The sequence below is a fragment of the Salmo salar genome, chromosome ssa14 (assembly GCF_905237065.1).
Source record: "Salmo salar chromosome ssa14, Ssal_v3.1, whole genome shotgun sequence".
NCBI classification, from domain to species: Eukaryota; Metazoa; Chordata; class Actinopteri; order Salmoniformes; family Salmonidae; genus Salmo; species Salmo salar.
In genome coordinates, this window is record NC_059455.1 from 18,458,188 (window position 1) to 18,480,985 (window position 22,798).

At 40.6% G+C, this 22,798-nt stretch overlaps 1 protein-coding gene across 4 annotated transcripts in view; it reads right to left on the bottom strand.

The window, feature by feature from the left end:
- LOC106568843 (enhancer of polycomb homolog 1) overlaps positions 1-22,798 on the bottom strand; it is a 44,077-nt gene that overhangs the window by 19,826 nt on the left and 1,453 nt on the right. For 2 of the 4 annotated variants that reach the window (XM_014139563.2, XM_014139561.2), the window contains exon 1: positions 14,095-16,107. Coding sequence is in view for 2 of the 4 variants with exons in the window: in XM_014139561.2 (XP_013995036.1) it covers positions 14,095-14,247 (153 nt within the window). In the remaining 2 variants the exon portion in view is untranslated. The other 2 variants (XM_014139562.2, XM_014139564.2) reach the window with 2 other exon arrangements.

Below are 22,798 nucleotides of genomic sequence, written 5' to 3' on the forward strand. Positions count from 1 at the left end.
TTTGACCAGGTCAAGAGAGTCCTGAAGTGTTCCCTTGTCAGCAGCTACGGCCGTGACGATACCAGTATTGCAATGTTTTCTCCATGTGAAAAATGAAAAGACAACGTAGACCAAACTCATCGGTCCTTTAAAAACCTTCTTAGAAACTAAATAAATGGGACTCTGGAAGTGTTTGTTTCTAACAGTTGAGTCATTTTCCTAAAGAAGTTGAATCCGCTTCATGTTGTTTCCTTGCCACGATACTAACGAGTATCGCAATACTGGTATCGTCCCGGGTCTATCAGGAGCAGTCAAATCTCCCTTCATAGGCACAATGATTCATTTATGGAACAATTAGTTGCCGGTTTTGAAAGAAAAAAACTACACAAAAACAAATTGCAAGAAAATATTTCCCAATGACCATGGGAAATAACCAATAGAGGCCGACCGATATCGTTTTACCGATATCGCCCAATATCAGACCATTACCAATATATCGGTATCGGCCGATAATTCCACCGATAACCAATATTGAACAAATAGGACGAAAAAGGGAATCTCATGCTTATCTGAACACGGCCATTACCATGATGGCCATTACCATGATGTCATTAGTGTCACAACGTAATAAAATCAACATTCAAAGCATGTTCTTTGGACAAATGGTCTTTTGGATGGCAATTTATGAGAACCCAGTGTAGAAAAATTACACTTTAATCTCCGCACTGGAAAACAGTATATCGGCAGGTTGTCCCCCATAAAACCCTGTATCGGACCCCCCAAAACAATATTGGTCGGGCTCTAATAACCAGACTGGATATTAATACCGGCACGTGTGAATACTAGTGGACATGGACAGGTCACCTGCAGGTAAACCCACAGCACACAGAGATAGGCATTGGTTAGCCTAAAGTCCCCACTGCACGACAGGAATCTTTGGCTACGTCAATTGTCCACCCATCTACCAAAGTGTGCACTTGCACACGCTCCATCATGGATTTAACAGTGGTGGAATCTCCCTCCAGCCAATGCTTACTACACGAGTCCAATGCTTTTAAATCCATGACGGGGAGTAGGTTGCACACTTTGGGAGAAGTGTGGACAATCGGGACACAGTCTTACTCGTCAATGGCTGAAAATAGTGCCTTCAAATCTTCAAGTTTGTTCTGCATTATAATAGGTCTACATGCTTTACAGTGGAGTCAAGAGATGGTTAACCTACTACCAGGCTCGCTGAGAACATTACTGTTGACAACCAATTCACATGTTTATTTTCAGCACTCTGGACTGCTACAAAAGGCGAGCTCCTATATATGCTATTTGCTTCTAGACACGCTGTTCAGTAACTTCAGTTCCCATTGCATTTATTCAAAGCGGTGACTGAAATAGCACCCTATTAACTATAGTGCACTACGTTTTACCAGGGTCCATAGTGCTCTGATGGTCAAAAGTAAAACACTGTATAGGGTGCAATTTCAGTCAACGCCAAGGCTTTGACCCTTTCAGACTGTGTCCTTGCATAATAACAACTAGGGCCATGATGATACTAGTATCGCAATATCTTTTCAGGTTCAAAAATGAAAACCTGAAGCAGACCAGACTCTTTGGTCGTTTAAAAACCTGCTATATGTAAAATATTGTGTGTTACAGCTTGGAAAATAAATATCTCTGGATGACAATATGTTTGTTCCCAACATTAGGGCCTAAAGAAGTTTGATCCGCTTGTTGTTTTGTTTCCTTGCCACGATGATACTAACGAGTATCAAATTCCGGCACTAATAATGACCTAGCAGGAGGTTTCGGTACATTTTCACTGAATCAAAGCCCCAGAAAGCATGAGCAAGCTAAAACAACGCAACCACTGGCTGATTATTCTCCTCTATAAGATGTTTTATAGAGGCCCAGAACTGCAGCCTTAGAAAAATACACAGGCTGCCAAACGTAATCAAACACCATTTTTATAGGCTACTTCCCTAGCGTTGGCAAAGGGCTAGCGGATAATAGACTAGTTGAATTGCAGCTACTACCACAACAAAAATAGCCAGCCTGGCCTGAACCATCCACCATCGGTCTCTTCCTCCTCCAGACTGCGACAGTCTAGAAATAGGCTTTTAATGAGCGTATCGATCACTGTCAAGGTCTGTCTGCTCTGGTGGCCCACTGCTGTTCCTGGCCTGCCTGCCTACCAGGCGTCTACTGTCCTGGACCCAGTAAATGCCACTTAACATTAGGGGTGTAACGGTACACGTACTCAAACCGTTCGGTACGGGGACCTCGGTTCAGTCTGCACTGTGAACCCGAATGAATACATGAAGAAATATATATAAAACGAAACCACTAGGACTATAGGCTATGCTTTCGCTGCGTTGTACACCTCAAGTAAATTTGAGCTAAAAAAATAAAAAAATAAATTCAGCTCAAATTCTAATCAATTGGCGCATTTAAAACCTGCTCTATGGGGCGGCAGGTAGCCTAGTGGTTAGAGCCTTGGACTTGTAACCGAAAGGTTGCAAGATCGAATCCCCGAGCTGACAAGGTAAAAATCTGTCGTTCTGCCCCTGAACAAGGCAGTTAACCCACTGTTCCTAGGCCGTCAATAAAAATAAGAATTTGTTCTTAACTGACTTGTCTAGTTAAATAGAGGTAAAATAAAATAAACGGTCCCTTTGTGAGGCACAGCCAGGAACTAGTTCTGTATGATGGCGAGTGGTGGGGTCAATAAACCAGGAGGGTTCTCCATCATAGTTTAAATCTCCAGTTTGGGAACATTTTGGTGTCCCACTAGATTATAACGGCGAGGATTTTGCCACTGCTCAACCAGAATAGCCTATGCAGCTCCAAACACCTCCAACATTGACACATTTAAGCTGGCTTCCCCTCCAGTATGCCTACCACCTGCTCAAGGCAGAAACGCAAAAAAACAAGAACTTCATCTCCCCCTTTCTGGCAGCTGAATCGGACCGGCCAAAGACATTACAAGGACGATAGGTATGATTATAGCCGCGGATATGCACCCTTCTGTCCTCCAACTGTTTAAAAAGCATGCTAGCTTTGTTCAGATGTTGAAATCAAGTGGCCTACCTTATTTCTCAGAATGAGAAGGAGTGGCCAATTCCTTATATAAATTGTGTTATGCTTATTAGTAAAACACAGACTAGATAACTAGTATAACAGTCTTTAGCTTAGACACTGCTAGCAGTACACCAAACCCATGCACATCAAACTGAGCTTTCATTTTCCAGAATCATTGTTGATTGATACTCCTGTTTTAGTAGTGTCTACTCTGTGTGAACTTTGAGACCGACAACAGTTATCATTAGAAAAGTGAACTTCTCTATTACAGTAAAATAATGTCTCAATGTGTTTGTGTCCATACGACCGATTCTGCTTGACCAAACCTCAAAATGCAAATAGCGAGTTGAAACCGCTTGTCAGAGAGGAAGAAGTGATCTCTCATCTTTGTTATGCGAGTGGCAGGGGCTTGGTGTGTGTAAACAGAGGAAGAAGTGAAGCAAGAAGTTTCACTCACCAAAATAATTCCCAATGCATTTCTATGGGCTTATTTTGGATCTAACCTTGTCGCCTGCCTTCCTGCCTCTGGGACAACAACTCCCATTGTTAAGTGCGGGGACATGGGCATCTCATTATATACAGATCTCTGGTGTAAATGGGAAGGTGCACACAGTACAGGAGGAGCAAAAGAGACGAGACCAAAAAGACATGCGAACAAGTGGACATGAACGGTCAAAAAAAAAAATATATATATATATATATATTTTTTTTTATATATATAAAAAAGTGATTATTGCAATACAGGCTTTTGGAATATTATGCAAAAAAAATAAAAATAACAGCTAGCTAGCAATGATTTGTTTTTGCAAAGGATTTTTGGGAGTATATGATGACCTAACGTAGTGAGTGATGAACATTCATTTCTCCGGTCCCCTCCACCGCTAAAGCTGTCAAATCCTCCCACATGCTTCTAGTTTGACCAGCTGTTTTTGCAACTGATATTTCTGAATTCGGTTGTCATATTGGCAGGTTTGCTAGCAACAAACTATTTACCTAGCTTCTAGCTTAGTGTTTGATGTGCAATCTCCTCGTAATTAACAGTCAATGTTGATGAGTGTCCAGACGAGAACGCAAACTTTTCTAGCTATGCCATGCAAAAATCTGGCATTATTAACTCATTGTTATGGATGTATCCAAATTAATGTCAATAGAAAACAGCTACTTTATTATTCTGGCTGCAGAGGTCGCAACTGTGTAGCCGTAGCTAGTTGGCTAGCTAGCAGCACTGCAAGGGATAAGAAAGTTGCCACTGAGCATGGCACCGTAACATAAAGAACAAAACGACTGGGTCGCGTCTGTCAATATCGAACTAACCAAAAGATGATAAAATATGAATTCGCTTAACGGACGTTGCGTCGTCCATTATTTCCAAGGTAATGTACATTTTCAAACATTTGCCAAAATGCAATTCGCAGCAAAACACCATTCCAAACAGCGCACCTGATAGTGGTTTTATATGTGACAGATGAAAATCTCTGGTAGAAACTTAGAAAAAGGAGCAATCTAAAGATGCAGCAACTACAGTGCTTTGAGAAAGTATTCAAACCGCTTGACTTTTTCCCCACATTGTTGTGTAATAGCCTGAATTTAAAACGGATTAAATTGAGATCTACTGACCTATTGAGATCTATACCCCATAATGTCAAAGTAGAATTATATTTTTTTTGCAAATTAATACAAAATGAAAATCTTAAATGTCTTGAGTCAATAAGTATTCACCCTTTTTGTTATGGGAAGCCTAAATATGTTTATTTTACAGTGTCCTTTTATTGTCCCCAGCAAAGTGCACCTATGTAATGATCATACTATGTAATCAGCTTCTTGATATGCCACACCTGTCAGTTGGATGGATTATCTTGGCGAAGGAGAAATGTTTAGTCACAGGGATATAAACAAATTTGTGTAACATAATTTGAGATTAATAAACTTCAGTTTATGAAACCAACACTTCACATGTTGGTTGCACTTATATTTTTGTTCAGTATAAAAAATATTGAGACAAGGGGAGGGGTGTGTGGCAAATATATAAGAGACAATTCTCTCCAGAATGTCTCAGCTGTCTCCTGACAATTCTGGCGCATTCATTGTGTGACGTGTTGGCCTTTAGATTAAAAAACAAACTAATCAATTCCCATGACATACTGTATGTCAGCAGTAGTAAATGTACCGTTAATACTAGTGATGCACCGATATGACATTTTTGGCCCATACCGATATTGTCTTTACCAAAACAAAAAACCCTGATACCGATAACCGATATTTGCGGCCTTTTAAGCATTCTAGTACAGTTAACACACACACACACGGTCTAAGGCATTGCATCTCAGTGCAAGAGGCATCACTACAGTGCCTGGTTTGAATCCAGGCTGTATCACATCCGGCCGTGATTGGGAGTCCCACGGGGCGGCGCACAATTGACCCAGCGTCGTCCGGGTTTGGCCGTCATTGTAAATAAGAATTTATTCTTAACCGACTTTCCTAGTAAAATAAAGGTTACACACACACACACACCACTTTGACCAAAAAGTTATTTTGATGGCATTTACGTACGTCCCCATATCCAGTAAAACATAATCAAAACCTATTTCTTTCACTTACTTGCTGTGCTGTTTCGTTGTTCACTTGTTCTGTCGTTTCATTCTCAACCAGGATAAGCTTGTTGACCAATCTGGACCTGAATATGACTGCACGTCACATAATTTAACGCGTTCCAAAAAAATGTACGTAGTTATTTCACATTGATTACACCATCACTCGTATTTCATATGTCACAACGATTCATCGATAAGTATGCTATGAAGCTGGTAAAGTTGTCTCGCGTACCTACAGTGCTGGTCATTTAAAAAAAAGCTAGCTAGCTCATGGATGCAAACAACGTTCTTCCCCAAAAAAATAGCAAAACAACATCTGTTTCAGTAGCTATATTTAGCTAGGTGTCATCATCTAAAATAACCCTAATTTATAAGACAGTTCTTATTTGATTAATGGTGGATGGATGCATCTATGTGAAGCTAGCCACAATAGGGATTAGCCACAATGGTCTTTGCGGTTAGCCTTCAAAATAAAAGTAGGGCATAATTCTACTATTTGTATTCATTTGCATCACTGTCAATGACAGACTTTTACTTAGAAGGCAAACCACAAATTCCACTATTGTGCCTAATCCTTATTGTGGCTAGCTTCACAACACATAACCCGGTCCGGTCGAGCCTCACTAGCCAGATGAAGCTGGCTGGCTGCTTATAACGTTAGCTGTGGGCAACAGGGTTAAGTAGCTGGCTAGCTATTTATTTTCATGAACTGATGTTCAATTTCAATAGACGAACAACAAGTGGCAACCTAGCTAATACTAGATTCCTAAATCAATAATGAAAGAATAATGAAAATGACTGCAGTTTCTACTGGCCATTGTTTCAGGCTGGTTGTATTGGTGCTAGCTTGGTACCAAGCTAGCTAGCTAGCTAGCTAGCGAGCAACCCCAGACATTGCGGTCGAACAAATTATGCTTTATTACCAATGCGGTATTGTAAACACATCGCTTGTGGCCGGTGTTTGCAGACTCTTTGTACAGCTTTGACAGTGCTACTGTATCTTTTTTGAAACAAAGACCCAAACGACATTCCATGATATGCATGTCGTGAAGCTAATAGCAGTGATGCTATTACTGTGCAACTCCGGTAGGGCAACATCTGAAAAATAGAGCACTTGGTAATGTGTACCGGTGCTCGACCAGTCGCAAAAGCCAACATCACCGACGACAGAGAACAGTTGATTGTCAAGGGCAATGAATTCCATTATCTTGGCTTTAATGGATTTCGCCTTTGAGTTGTCTCGCTGAAATGTTCTTACTCTTTCAAATGACTGCTCGACTTGTTGACTGCTCGATCCACAGAGCTGACGTTGTGGGCTAGGTTAGGAATGCTGTGTTGCACGTGTAGCGCAAAATTTTACGTGGCGTCATTACTCATGTTCCAGCGTTATATAGGTATGCAGGTCAGTTTGACATCGTGTTAAACTAGACATCGGCCGATACCGACGTTGAGATTTTTAGCTAATATCGGCCGATTCTGATATATTCACTGATATATCGTGCATCCCTAGTTAATATTTGTAATTTAGTCGCATTCATTTCTGTTAATGCATGTATTAGTCATTTTCAGTCCTCATTCTTCGAGTGGAAACGTTGTTTACAGAGTTCACAACCTGCTACACTTGTGAGAAACAGGTTTTGGTTTATTTCATCATAACCATAATTTACAAGATGCCAATTTTTTCATCGTCTTCTGTTTGGAATGCTCCATTTGAGCAATGAGCATGTGGCTGGTTTCTCTATCCTGATAATGTTGAGGGAGCATGCATGGAAGTACCTGGCCTGCTGCGTGGAAAAGTGTTTTTTCCCCCGTCGCTATTTTTTTTTATTGCAAATTATAATATATTAAAACTAGAGTGGCTCAAAGTAAGCGATTAGAAATATCTTCCCAACAATCTCCCCTCAATAATCACCAATCCTCAGTGTGCAAAAGCAATGGAAGTTATAGTCCTACTGCTGCATTGGCCTATAGGCTATGAATTCCATGCTCTCATTTCCTTAGCCCATAATGGATCACGGTGTGTCCATATGGCAGAGGCTGGTGATCTCGCATTAGTTGACTTAACTTTCAGATAATACTTTTAATTGAGATCATGATTAACCACGTGACAATGATTGACAAACATGCGCATATAAAAATCATAACTGGCACGCCGAATGGTAGGATAAATAGTAAGCCTTCCAAACTTGAAACTTATGCGCCACCTATGACGTGATTATAAAATAATTGCCTCCACGTTTCCATGGTCGGATTTTGCCTATAGGCTACTTTGAAGCAAGGTAAGACATGCCTCATAATACGAAATAAATCCTTCAGGTTACAAACTAAGAATGTTTTCAAAATGCATACTGCCTCCAGCTCACATTGTAAAGTGGTGGGTGATGCGCTGATAGCCTGTTGCCTGCGCGTGAATGGGAGGCACGCTTCAATTACCAGTTAAGAAATAAAAGAGCTATTTTTAAATTGTGCACCAAAACTGTCACGCGATTGCACTTAGAATTGTTGCGCAATGAATAGGCTTACAAAAACACATTTTACTCCAGAAACAACCAGCTGAAAATAGGCTCTGTATGCTTTATGTAATAGTTGTGTTGGATAAATAAGATACATGATGACTAACGAAAATACACAGGCCAATTTAATTCCACTAAATTATGCAAATTAAATCTATAGACATAAGCATTTCCATCAACTAATAAAAAGCCTTACTTTGCCATTTGGGAGGCAGAAATGGTATATGACTGTCTTAACCCTCTGGAGTCTGAGCCGGGTGAGTGGGGGGGAAATTGGAATTGTTTTATGATGGTCATAACAAGGATTATTTAGCTATTTGATTTTAAGACCCCTTAAGGTATCAAAAAAATATATTTAAAAAATATTCGATGAGACATTGAACATGCATTGAATAACAGATTCACTACATGGAACAGATAGTCGCCCCAAAAAAATCTAAAGGAAGTTTGTTCTGAAGTGTCTGTCCTATAGCTGAGAGATATAAGAAAGATCAGGAAACTAAGAACTATGTATTTATCCCCTTATTTTAGGCACTGAACTATCTCCATATATACTTCCATACATTTTTTTTTTTTAAACTGGTACCGAGGACCAGTCTTGAGGCTTGTGGGCGTCCTAGAGCAAAACAGAGAACTTCGTAGGCCAAACCGTTCGGACGCTACAGATGTTTTTGTGAGAAGACCGATTTTCGGGCTGTGTAATGGTCTGACAAACACCCCTCTAGCTCCAACACCTTTCAATGCAGATGCGGAAGGGCGATATCGGCAGATGCAGTGGATTGAGACGCAGCCCATGCAGCAAAAAAAAAAAACATCTTGCTTAGACAGATTTTGATGGGGCTTTTTTAAATGATGTTAATTAGAATTGCACAGGGCCACAGAATTGTAGGCTACGGGTTAAAGGATAACAGTTCATAAGCAGTCAAGCAAGCGTGGCGGGGAAACCATTTTACACCTGTTATCGGTAGCACTAACGCAGAGATTGTGGACATGTAGCCTATTGCACAACACATTCCAGGTGAATGAGGTCAAAGCAGTAAGAAACTGGTGGTCTGCCAACATCTGTGTGTTCCAAGGAAAACTGTCACGCAGACAAATCAACAGATCCCACCAATTTCCTCTGCACCCTGTCTCAGACAATGACCCGGTGATGGTGAGTTCACGCAACAAACACTGGCTGTCTGGACTGACACACAGTTCACACCTGTAGAAGGAAGAACTAGGGAGTCCCAGCACTCCAGTTGTTCTACACGCATTAATCATAACTCAGGAGAATTCCACTGTGGTAAACCAAAGAGATCACAAAATAAAAGATAACCATGTATGGTAGAGGTCTGTCCAACTGCTGTGCATAAAAGTGTTATCAAAAGTTGAGAAGCTAGGTTGAAAAAGTCTAATGTGCAATCAACTAGAAGGCATACACATAGTATAAAAGCTAGAACATCCATTCCCCACCCCAACCAAAACATCCTCCATGAAAAGAACTTTGTGACATAAGGTGGATACCACGCTCATCTCGTTTCCCATGCCAGTTACTGAGAAGCTGTCACTTGCCTGACAGCTCCTCTGACAATGATGTGCGCAGTATTCTACATAAACAAATCACTCCTATCCTTGCGTGCCTCTTACGCAATACTAGTGCTGCACAGCATAACAAAACTTCAGTATTTCTTAGATACTAGAATGTGAAAAACTGTCCGGTACAAGAATGTTACTTTTGGGACTTCTGTCAAATGTGTCTCACTGATCAAGCATGTATTTATGTGTGTGTGTGTGTGTGTGTGTGTGTGTGTGTGTGTGTGTAGATATATATATCTATATATATATATATATATATATATATATATATCTCAGTGCAGCCAACCCCTTATTATAGCATGCACCATGACTGCTCCACTTACTCATTGCTAGCCTGCACTGGGAGTCTTGGCTGCATCATGTTAGCTCCCAACTCATGCTGCAGATAAATTAATACACTTGAATAAAGCAACAACGCATGTAGAAATGTTTAAACTTAATTACTGTTTGCAAAACAATATCCATTGACTGGAGTCCACCTGTGGGAAATACAATTGATTGGACATGATTTGGAAAGGCACACAAGTCTGTAAGGTCCCACAGTTGACAGTGCATGTCGGCGCAAAAACCAAGCCATGAAGTCAAAGGAATTGTCCGTAGAGCTCCGAGACAGGATTGTGTCGAAGCACAAATCTGGGGAAGGGTACCAAAACATTTCTGCAGTATTGAAGGTCCCCAAGAACACAGTGACCCCCATTCTTAAAACGGAAGAAGTTTGGAACCACCAAGACTCTTCCTAGAGTTAACTGCCTGGCCAAACTGAGCAATCGGGGGAGAAGGGCCTGGGTCAGGGAGGGGACCAAGAACCCGATGGTCACTGACAGAGCTACAGAGTTCCTCTGTGGAGATGGGAGAACGTTCCAGAAGGAAAACCATCTCTGCAGCACTCCAACAAATCAGGCAGAGCGGCCTCATAAAACAAAGGTGTCATAATTCATAAAAAGGTCATGTTAATAACCTCTATGGGATCGGTGTCCCGTCCACAGGACGGTTGCGCTAACGTAGGCTAATGTGATTAGCATGAGGTTGTAAGCAACAACAACAAAAAATCCCAGGACATAGACATATCTGATATGGACAGAAAGCTTAGTGCAGTTAAATTATTTTTAATCTGTCTAATTTACAGTAGCTATTAAACTGAAAGAATACCATGCTATTGTTCGAGGAGAGTGCACAATTATGAACTTGAAAATGTATTAATAAACCAATTAGGCACATTTGGGCAGTCCTGATACAAAATGTTGAACAGATATGCAATGGTTCATTGGATCAGTCTAAAACTTTGCACATACACTGCTGCCATCTAGTGGCCAAAATCTAAATTGTGCTTGGGCTGGAATAATAGATTATGGTCTTTCTCTTGCATTACGAAGATGGTATTATCTTTAACGAGATCAAATGTGTTATATTCTCCTACATTAATTTCACATTTCCACAAACTTCAAAGTGTTACCTTTTAAATGGTACCAAGAATATGCATATACTTGCTTCAGGTCCTGAGCTACAGGCAGTTATATATGGGTGTCATTTTTAGGCGAAGATTGAAAAAAGGGTTGGATCTTTAAAAACCTCTTAAGAGGTTAACTGACTGGTATTATCTCAGAACAAAACGTATAAGATCGCCTAAGCCTGTGTTAACTTTAGACGTTACTTTCGGCATACATTGCAAAACCCTATTCTTTCCCCATTATGATGGCTGAACGAACCAGATCGAACAAATTTCCAGGTTATAGGACTAGAAGCTAGTTAGCTCTACTGACTCCGACGGGCCCACCCCTCTTGCCTTGACGTCATTACTGGTTAGAGACAGTGCACATTTTTTTCCTATGCAGATGTTGATCATCACAATGAAATAAGTCCAAAATATAATCGAAATCGATTTTTATGGGGCTACAGATGACATCAGCAAAAACAAGCTCAATTACTCACTGCATGCCCACAATCCTATTGAATACTTATTCACCTAGATTGTGGCTAGGCCTATGCTACATCTTGAGTTACCCAGTTTATCAATAAAGATTTATCATTCAGAAAATTACTACTATTATGTAGTTAGATTGACAAACAAAGTCAAATTGATTGTATGTGATTCATTAATGCATACATGGCTGTCTAAGAAGCAATATCAATACATTACAATTTATTAAACTCAAAAAATGCTCAACTATTGAACAGAGCAGTAGCATAGTTTATGTCTGCATCAAATGCCATTCTGTGAATGGCTAACATGCCTTTTTTTTTTTTACTGCGGTATCTTTTTTGGTATAGAGTATCTTGATGGTATCAAGTACTGTGATACTAAACCTGGTATCATAATCCAAATTCTGTTATCGTGACAACAGTACATTTCAGTTGACTGGAGTGGAGAGTTAAAGAGTACCACGGTATGAGTCATAATACCCAAACAACCTAGCAGCCATTGGAACCATTTCCCTGTTGGACCGCTAGGTTGTATGGGTATTATGACACCTCCACTGTGGGGCTCTAATTGTTAAGGGGCCCCCTTGCTGGGACTCCTACCGTGCTCTGCGTGCCACTAGTTTACTACAGCTGTGGTGGCTGCCTAACACACAGAACCTCTGGCTGATACCAAGCCTCAGAGAGCAATAAGATGCATTGTGTCACAGAGAAATGTCAAGAAGATATGTCCTGGCCTCCCGTAAATAAATTAACACATTCAAGTCAAAATGTGCAATTAATGAAAACAGGTCTGCAGGGAGAGGGGACTGTTCTCTTATAGTGAGGCAGAGTTGAGTTTTGACAACTGGTCGCGGGATTTGCTAGCAACATTGAGTTACCGTCAGCCAATTCTTATTAAAATGTCAATTCTCAAAACGCTTACCTGAAGCTCCTGTACAACTGTGATCCTTCTGCTTCTGCGGGGTGGTGAAATTAATACTTTTAATTTAAAAAAACTTTTAGCGAGATTCAATTGGGTATGTGCTATCCGGGGTCCTTGGGACGGCCCCCCCTTGAAGTTGACATTTTAAATGGTAAGGGTAGGGGATGTGGATGTCCCTAAGATCCCGGATTGCACTAGCCGATTCAATTGAGTTGAGCAACACAAATTAAGAAAAAAGTCAGTGGTTGTATTCGATAAAAGTTTTTATTTAACGTATGAATTTTATGCACACGCAGAATGACTGCAGTTGTACAGGACACACACAGAAGACATTTTTACAAGAATCGTCATTTTTACAAGAATCGACTGATGGTGGTGACTCAATGTCGTTGCAAGCAAATTGACCAGTTATCAAAACTCAACTCAAGCCTCGATGTAAGGACGGAGTTGCGTGTTCTTCAGCTAACAGAAGGCTAAACCCTTGAAATGGATTGGCAGAAAATTCCAACGGTCATTAAATAAGGGGCCATGTTTCAACTGAAGCACGGCATGTATATAAATACAATATAACATGTTTTTAAAAAGCAGGCTGTACAAGTTTCACTGAAATGTAAACAGACATGGCCCAAGAGGCATGATTTCTTGTTTTTGATAATTATTTGACATATTTGCTGCACTGTTAGGAACTAGTAACAAACATTTATCTGCACCCGCTATAATATCTGTTAAACTGTGTACACGACCACTAAACTTTGATTTGATTACCAAAACAGAGACTGACATGTAATTTTGACAGGTACAAACGTCCACACCATAACAAGGCCACGTGCGTAGACAACACTCTAGACACACGGAACCTTCAAGGGAAAGCCAAATATTAGCCTAGGTGGCAAGACAAATACACATTGTAATCACCCAATTATTAGTTAATTGAAAGTACAGCAAAACAGTGCACCAATGAGTGATTGCTCATTCGTTGGCTAATACTTCAACATGACCAGAGCATGCGAGTCAATAAACAACATAATTTGAGTGCACACTTGGCTAGCTTTGTTTTATCTAAAAACACGGACCTTTTTTACTCAAGGCATGCAAATGTAAATTTTCCGCCAGTATCGTCTTCATACAGGCACATAAAGAATTTCTGATCATTAGCTCCCCCTTGCACCGGTCCTTTGCCATTACGCCAACAGACAAGGCACATCCCAAAGACACACAACAAAATGTCGGATTCATGGGAGTCACGTGATTCCTTTGTACTTAGAAAATCTCCTCCAGCGAAAATAACCAACTAAAACCAGAATATTGAATAATATATATAAATAATTCATCCTTGGTGATCTGGAAAATGTATCCCCTTATTGTTAACACTGCATCTACACCACATTTTCGTCGTGTTTTTTAAAATAAAATTGGCGGCCATTTTGTGCAAACATGCGCAGAAAAAAAAGAGGAGCGCCTCAAAATATAAAAATAAGGAGAAATGTTTATTTGCAAATTTTCGAACTATAAAACATACCGATTCCTCTTCTTTCTCCATCCCCGTCGGCATTTGCGGCACTGCCCGGTTAATAGATGCATATTCGTGCAGGTCGGGTAAATCCTCACATCGGAAGACGGGTAGTGGCTTGGAAGCGTCCAGCGCCCGTGCCCGAAACGACAATTTACTCATTTTTTTAAAATTCGAGATGCAACATAAATCTATCCGATCTCCTTAAATTCACATCGGTTTCAAGTTGAGCTTTCATGGATGATTCTGTGCGGTTATTCTGACATCTACGGTTCGACTGATTAAAGTTAGGGCGTCGCGAACGGAGCCGGGAAGGCCCGAATCTTGATCGCTCTATTTCGGTCTTTTTTTCAGAGGCTTCCCTGTCTATCGGTGGTTCAGTACGCCATGGCCAACATGGCGGACATTAAAAACTCTTTAACGCTCCGTTCGCTCAAAGCAGCCCAACCCACCGATCATCGAACAGCCATTCCCACATGGTCCCGAGCGCGTGCGCGACGGTGGGGGACGTGCCCCCCAAAACTAAACAAGTCAAATAAAACATTTACATCATTTGGGTAAGTAGCTAACCATTATATGTTTCAGGTTAAATTTGGAATGCAATTACAAAAGGGGCATTGACACAACATATTTCGCTGAATGTCCCTAATTGGTTACACTCTAAATAGCTTAAATAAAGACCTTATCATTAGGTCTCTCTTTATGTAGTGTTGTCTCTTGTCCTATATTTATATTGTATTTAAAAAAAAAAAAATTATCCCATGCCCCGTCCCCGCAGGAGGGCTTTTGGTAGGCCATAGTTGTAAATAAGAATTTGTTCTTAACTGACTTGCCTAGTTAGATTTATTTTAAATCAGTGACTAATAATTTGAAATTATTGTCTCTAACATTAGACGGTGTATTATCATGCACCTTTTATTCTTCACTTTTGTTTTACATGTGATTTGAATACTGAAGGGGGCTGTTAGTAAATTTGATTAAATATATTGGATGATAACTAACAAACCATACATGATGGTGCATTTGCATTACAATGCTCTGGCATGATACCAAATATTTTAAGTTGATTTGCTGCATGCAGTACCAAGCCTAGCTCTTAAAAGTTTAAACAAAAATATAAAGCTCTTGAGTCATAAACTACAACTTATTTGAAAATAACCAAAGTAAAATATACTAATTGACTAGACTTACTAGTCACTACCAGTACGGGGTATTGAACAGCTTCTGAACATATTTTCAGTTTGAAAATGTTGCCCTCTTGTGGTGTGATTAACCCTAGAACTGTGGCCCGCTGCAACCAAACTGTGTGGTCCTCCGTTGACCAGTGTGTAAGTCCTATCATAATTCAACAGTGGTGGCTGGAAGACATGTTTGATACCATTCCGCTCCAGCCATTACCACAAGCCTGTCCTCGCCAATTAAAGTGCCACCAACCTTGTGTGTAATTCAAATATTTGGAAATAATAAGAACCTCAAAACAAAGGGTTCTGGTGCCTTAAGTTAGCAAGCCTTGTCCGAGACAGAATGGTCAATAAGGCTAGTCTGCTTGACACCAAACTCTGAAGTCTTCCCACCTTCAGAGTCTAAAGGCTCCTTGATATTGTAGGCACAATGTATCTATAATGATGGGGGGCTGTGCTTTACTGATTGGTTATCCTGTGCCAAACACCCAAGCCATACCCCCTTCTAATACAACTGTTGGATTTTCAAATAAAGAGGTCTCAACCCCCCAGAAAAAAATTAACATTTGAGAGAACCAATCAAAGCTCAAGCCAATTTCGTTGTGAATATTGCACCATCAACAGGCTCCTGTCCAGACAAGTGTCACAGCTCTCCTTAGCTGTGTACCATGTGAGTCACATCATCCATGCTTCCATCGGGCATGAGTCCATCTCCTGTTTCTGTAGTGTGAGGCAGCTTAATGTACAAGTACACCCCCTGGACAGGATGCTAGTCTCTCTGTGCCTTATCCCAATACCTCATGAATGCCAAGCGGAGATGCATCTGGTGCTTTACTAAAGGACATTCTCCGGGCTTACCTATAGTAATGGCAGACATCGGGTCTTGCCAGGCTCCAAGAGTTGTAGGTTCCACTCGGCGTCAACCATTACAAAAGACAGCATCATTGGGATCTGAGTGGGAATAAAAAAAACAGCTCATCATTCCTTTGAGTGTTTAATTAAAGGGGTCATCATGTTCATAGGACTGGGACAGCAGTTCCAATTGCAAACAGTAACTGAAATCATCAAGTGCCTCAGAGTAGGCGTGCGTGTGTGTATTCATTGCTCATATTAGAGAGGCAAAACATTGTTTACTCTAGGAACCAAACAGGACAAACATAATGAAACAAAACAGGGAGGGACCTACAGTGCATTTGTACAGACCCCTTCACCCCCCACAAAACAAATGTACATTGCATTAATGTATTAAATAAAACCGATACCTTATTTACATAAGTATTCACACCCTTTGCTAAGAGACTCGAAATTGAGCTCAAGTGCATCCTGTTTCCATTTACCACCTGTGGTAAATTCAATTGATTGGACATGATTTGGAAAGACACACCTGTCTATATAAGGTCCCACAGTTGACAGTGCATGTCAGAGCAAAAATCAAGCCATGAGGTCAGAGGAATGTTTTGAGGCACAGATCTGGGGAAGGTTACCAAAACATTTCTGCAGCATTCAAGGTCCCCAAGAACACAGTGGCCTCCATTCTTAAATGAAAGAAGTTTGGAACCACCAAGACTATTCCTAGAGCTGGCCGCTCAACCAAACTGAGCAATCGGGGGAAAAGGGCTTTGGTCAGGGAGGTGACCAAGAACCCAATGGTCACTCTGACAGAGCACTAGAGTTCCTCTGTGGAGATGGGAGAACCTTCCAGAAGGACAACCATCTCTGCAGCACTTCACCAATCAGGCCTTTACAGTAGTGGCCAGACGGAAGCCACTCCTCAGTAAAAGGCACGACAGCCCGCTTTGAGTTTGCCAAAAGGCACCTAAAGGACTCTGACAATGAGAAACAATATTCTCTGTTCTGATGAAACCAAGATCGAACTCTTTGGCCTGAATGCCAAGTCTGGAGGAAACCAGGCACCGCTCATCACCTGGCCAATACCATCCCTACGGCGAAGCATGGTTGTGGCAGCATCATGCTGTAGGGATGTTTTTCAGCACCAGGGACGGGGAGACTAGTCAGGATCGAGGGAAAGAGTAAAGTACAGAGAGATCCTTGATGAAAACCTGCTCCAGAGTGCTCAGGACCTCAGACTAGAGCAAAGGTTGACCTTCAAACAGGACAATGACCCTAAGCACACAGCCAAGACCATGCAGGAGTGGACCAGCCAGAGCCCGGACTTGAACCCGATCCAACAGCTCTGGAGACCTGAAAATAACTGTGCTGCGACGGTTCCCATCCAACCCGACAGCGCTTGAGGATCTGCAGAGCAGAATGGGACAAACTCCCCAAATACGTGTGCCAAGCTTGTAGCGTCATACCCAAGAAGACTTGATGCTGTAATCGCTGCAGAACATGCTTCAACAAAGTCGTGAGTAAAGGGTCTGAATACTTATGTAAATATGATTTTTAACAAATAAAATTAGCAACATTTTCTAAACCTGTTTGCTTTCTCATTATGGGTTATTGTATGTAGATTGAGGGGGAAAAAACAATTATCCAGTTTAGAATGAGCCTGTAACCTAACAAAATGTGAAAAGGGCGGGTCAAGGGGTCTGAACTGCATTTGTCTGTACCTGCATTTGTCCAATACAAACTATTTTTTTAAACTAAATGCAGGTAGTCCGTCCGCGTTTGTCAAACTACTTTCTACTTGACAATTGCAGGTAGGTCGCACTCCCACTGGTTCCTAAAGTAAACAGTTTCCATTGCAAAACCTTTTGCAACAGCCCAAACGTTTTGTAACAGAATCCAACTAATGAATACACCCCTGCTCTCTCCCCTGTCCATGTAATCTAACTCAACAAGACCTAAAAGGCAAAACTGATCTTAAAATCAGCATTCTCCGAGACGCTTCGTGATTATGAGCCCAGGACAAGTCTACCCCATTCAGAGGCTAACTGCTTTAGCGCCTACTGACGATAGTATCTTCTGGTCGGGGGAGTTTAGTTCTGAACGTATCGCTTGCGGTACGGGTTTGGAAACATGAATAATGTATCTTTCATATCAGCGAGAAATTAAGTTACTACACACCTTTATTGGGTTAGTGTTTCCACATGGTCATATCTCCATGTTTCATTGCTTGTTAACAGAAGACATAGGCGGTCACCTATGCTAATTAGCTGTGTGTAAACGTAAATGGAGGCACACAGCTTATGGATGTGTAAAACTGTATAAAAGGGGCATATCAGCATATTTCAAAAACTAAAAGCAATAATTGACGTTTCTAAACATTAACACAGCGTTGGGAATGTAGTTCGCATAGCGAATGTAACCGCTAAAAACCCTACTTACGGAGAAGGGTTTTTGAAAGCTAGGACAAGCAGTGGTGTAAAAATACTTTAAAGTACTACTTATGTAGGTTTTTTGGTTCTGTACTTTAGCATTATTATTTGACAACTTTTACTTAACTACATTCCTGAAGAAAATAATGTACATTTTACTCTTTTCTCTGACACCCAAAAGTACTCATTACATTTTGAATGCTTAACCTGTTGGGGCTAGGGGGCAGTATTTTCACGGCCGGATAAAAAACGTACCCGATTTAAACTGGTTACTACTCTTGCCCAGAAACGAGAATATGCATATAATTAGTAGATTTGGATAGAAAACACTAACGTTTCTAAAACTGTTTGAATGGTGTCTGTGAGTATAACAGAACTCATATAGCAGGCCAAAACCTGAGAAGATTCCATGCAGGAAGTGCCCTGTCTGACAATTTGTTGTCCTTCTGTTGCATCTCTATCGACATTACAGCATCTGTGCTGTTACGTAACACTTTCTAAGGCTTCCAATGGCTCTCTAATGCATTCAGAAAGCGGAATGACGTGTCTCCTGTCTCTGGGCAAAGTACAGCAGCAGAGTTTGTTAGTGGCCTGCCTGGGGACAGTGAGACTGAGATGCGCATTCACGAGACTTCTCCATTTTTTTCTTTCAGTCTTTGAATGAATACAACGCTGTCCGGTTGGAATATTATCGCTATTTTACGAGAAAAATAGCATAAAAATTGATTTTAAACAGCGTTTGACATGCTTCTAAGTACGGTAATGGAATATTTTGACATTTTGTCACGAAATACTCTTCGGATAGTGACCTGAACGCACGAACAAAACGGAGGTATTTGGATATAACTATGGATTATTTGGAACCAAAACAACATTTGTTGTTGAAGTCCTGGGAGTGCATTCTGATGAAGAACAGCAAAGGTAATCCAATTTTTCTAATAGTAATTCTGAGTTTAGGTTGCCCCAAACTTGGTGGGTGTCAAATTAGCTAGCCTGTGATGGCTGAGCTATGTACTCAGAATATTGCAAAATGTGCTTTCGCCGAAAAGCTATTTTAAAATCTGACATAGCGTTTGCGTAAAGGAGTTCTGTATCTATAATTCTTAAAATAATTATGTATTTTGTCAACGTTTATCATGAGTAATTTAGTAAATTCACCGGAAGTCTTCAGTGGGTATGCTAGTTCTGAACATCACATGCTAATGTAAAAAGCTGTTTTTTGATATAAATATGAACTTGATTGAATAAAACATGCATGTATTGTATAACAATGTCCTGGGAGTGTCATCTGATGAAGATCATCAAAGGTTAGTGCTGCATTTAGCTGTGGTTTTGGTTTTTGTGACATATATGCTTGCTTTGAAAATGGCTGTGTGATTATTTTTGGCTGGGTACTCTCCTGACATAATCTAATGTTTTGCTTTCGCTGTAAAGCCTTTTTGAAATCGGACAACGTGGTCTTATCTTTCAAATGGTGTAAAATAGTCATATGTTTGAGAAATTGAAGTTACAGCATTTTTTAGGTATTTGTATTTCGCGCCACGCGATTCCACTGGCTGTTGACTAGGGTGGGACGCAAACGTCCCACTGGCCCAGAGAGGTTAACTTCTCTAGGGCCGGCGGGACGAAATCATCCCACCTACGTATCAGCCAGTGGAATCCTGTGGCGCGTTATTCAAATACCTTAGAAATGCTATTACTTCAATTTCTCAAACATATGACTATTTTACACCATTTTAAAGACAAGACTCTCGTTAATCTAACCACACTGTCCGATTTCAAAAAGCCTTTACAACGAAAGCAAAACATTCGATTATGTCAGCAGAGTACCCAGCCAGAAATAATCAGACACCCATTTTTCAAGCTAGCATATAATGTCACAAAAAACCCAGAAGACAGCTAAATGCAGCACTAACCTTTGATCTTCATCAGATGACACACCTAGGACATTATGTTATACAATACATGCATGTTTTGTTCAATCAAGTTCATATTTATATCAAAAACCATCTTTTTACATTAGCATGTGACGTTCAGAACTAGCATACCCCCCGCAAACTTCCGGTGAATTTACTAAATTACTCACGATAAACATTCACAAAAAGCATAACAATTATTTTAAGAATTATAGATACAGAACTCCTCTATGCACTCGATATGTCCGATTTTAAAAAAGCTTTTCGGTGAAAGCACATTTTGCAATATTCTAAGTAGATAGCCCGGCATCACAGGGCTAGCTATTTAGACACCCAGCAAGTTTAGCACTCACCAAAGTCAGATTTACTATAAGAAAAATGTTATTACCTTTGGTGTTCTTCGTCAGAATGCACTCCCAGGACTTCTACTTCAATAACAAATGTTGGTTAGGTCCCAAATAATCCATTGTTATATCCAAATAGCGGCGTTTTGTTCGTGCGTTCAAGACACTATCCGAAAGGGTAACGAGCACGGCGCATTTCGTGACAAAAAAATTAAATATTCCATTACCGTACTTCGAAGCATGTCAACCGCTGTTTAAAATCCATTTTTATGCCATTTTTCTCGTAAAAAAAGCGATAATATTCCGACCGGGAATCTGCATTTAGGTAAACAGACGAAAGAAAATAAAGCATGGGGTCGACTCGGGCACGCGCCTAAGCCCATTGTCCTCTGATCGGCCACTTGCCAAAAGCGATAATGTGTTTCAGCCAGAGGCTGCCTCAATATCATTCAGCTTTTTCCCGGGCTCTGAGAGCCTATGGGAGCCGTAGGAAGTGTCACGTTACAGCAAAGATCCTCAGTCTTCAATAAAAAGAGCCAAGATGAACAACAACTTGTCAGACAGGCCACTTCCTGTAAGGAATCTTCTCAGGTTTTTGCCTGCCATATGAGTTCTGTTATACTCACAGACACCATTCAAACAGTTTTAGAAACTTTAGGGTATTTTCTATCCAAAGCCAATAATTATATGCATATTCTAGTTACTGGGCAGGAGTAGTAACCAGATTAAATCGGGTACGTTTTTTATCCGGCCGTGTCAATACTGCCCCCTACCCCCAACAGGTTAACTTCTCTAGGGTAGGGGGCAGTATTTTCACGGCCGGATGAAAAACGTACCCAAATTAAACGGCCTACTACTCGGGCCCAGGAACTAGAATATGCATAGTATTAGTAGATTTGGATAGAAAACACTCTGAAGTTTCTAAAACTGTTTGAATGGTGTCTGCGAGTATAACAGAACTCATATGGCAGGCAAAAACCTGAGAAATCTAATCAAGAAGTGGGAAGTCTGGTGCTTGTAGTCCTTTCAAGTCATTGCCTATCGAACACACAGCGACTTAGGGTTAATTTTGCACTTCCTAAGGCTTCCACTAGATGTCAAGTCTTTATAAAGTTGTTTGAGGCGTCTATGATGAACAGAGAGCGAACAGAGGAAGTTGGAAGTTGTTGACTCAGGAAAGCAAATGAGTTCATTGGCGCGCGTTCACGTGAGAGTTAGCTGTGTTCCAAAACGTTTTTCAATACACTGGAATCATCCGGTTGGAATATTATTGAAGTTCTAAGTTAAAAAGGCCCTAAAGATTGATGCTATACAACGTTTGAACGAACGTAAATAGAACTTGACTTTTCGTCGTGAAATTTTCGGCACGCTTCCTACACTTGGAGGAGCTTACTGAATGCGGAAACAAGGAGTTATTTGGACATAAATTATGGACTTTATCAAACAAAACATTTATTGTGGACCTGGGATTCCTGGAAGTGCTTTCTGATGAAGATCAAAGGTAAGTGAATATTTCTAATGCTATTTATGATTTTAGATGACTCAAATGGCGGGTATCTGTATTGCCTAGTGTATATTTCTGAGCGCAGTACTCAGATTATTGCAAAGTGTGCTTTCCGCGTGAAGCTTTTTTGAAATCTGTCACAGCGGTTGCATAAAGGAGATGTTCATCTATAATTTTTGGAATAACAGTTTAATATTTTATCTACATTGAGGAGTAGTATTTTTGTAAATTGTTGTGCTGATTCACCGGCAGTATTGGAGGCAAAATATTTTCTGAACATCACGCACCAATGTAAAAGGCTGTTTTTGGATATAAATACCAACTTGATCGAACAAAAAATGCATGTATTGTGTAACATGATGTCCTAGGAGTGTCATCTGATGAAGATCGTCAAAGGTTAGTGCATCATTTTAGCTGAAATTCTGGTATTTGTGACGCCTGTCCTTGCGAGAAATGGCTGTGTGGTTTTTCTTGTTGGAACTGTCCTAAC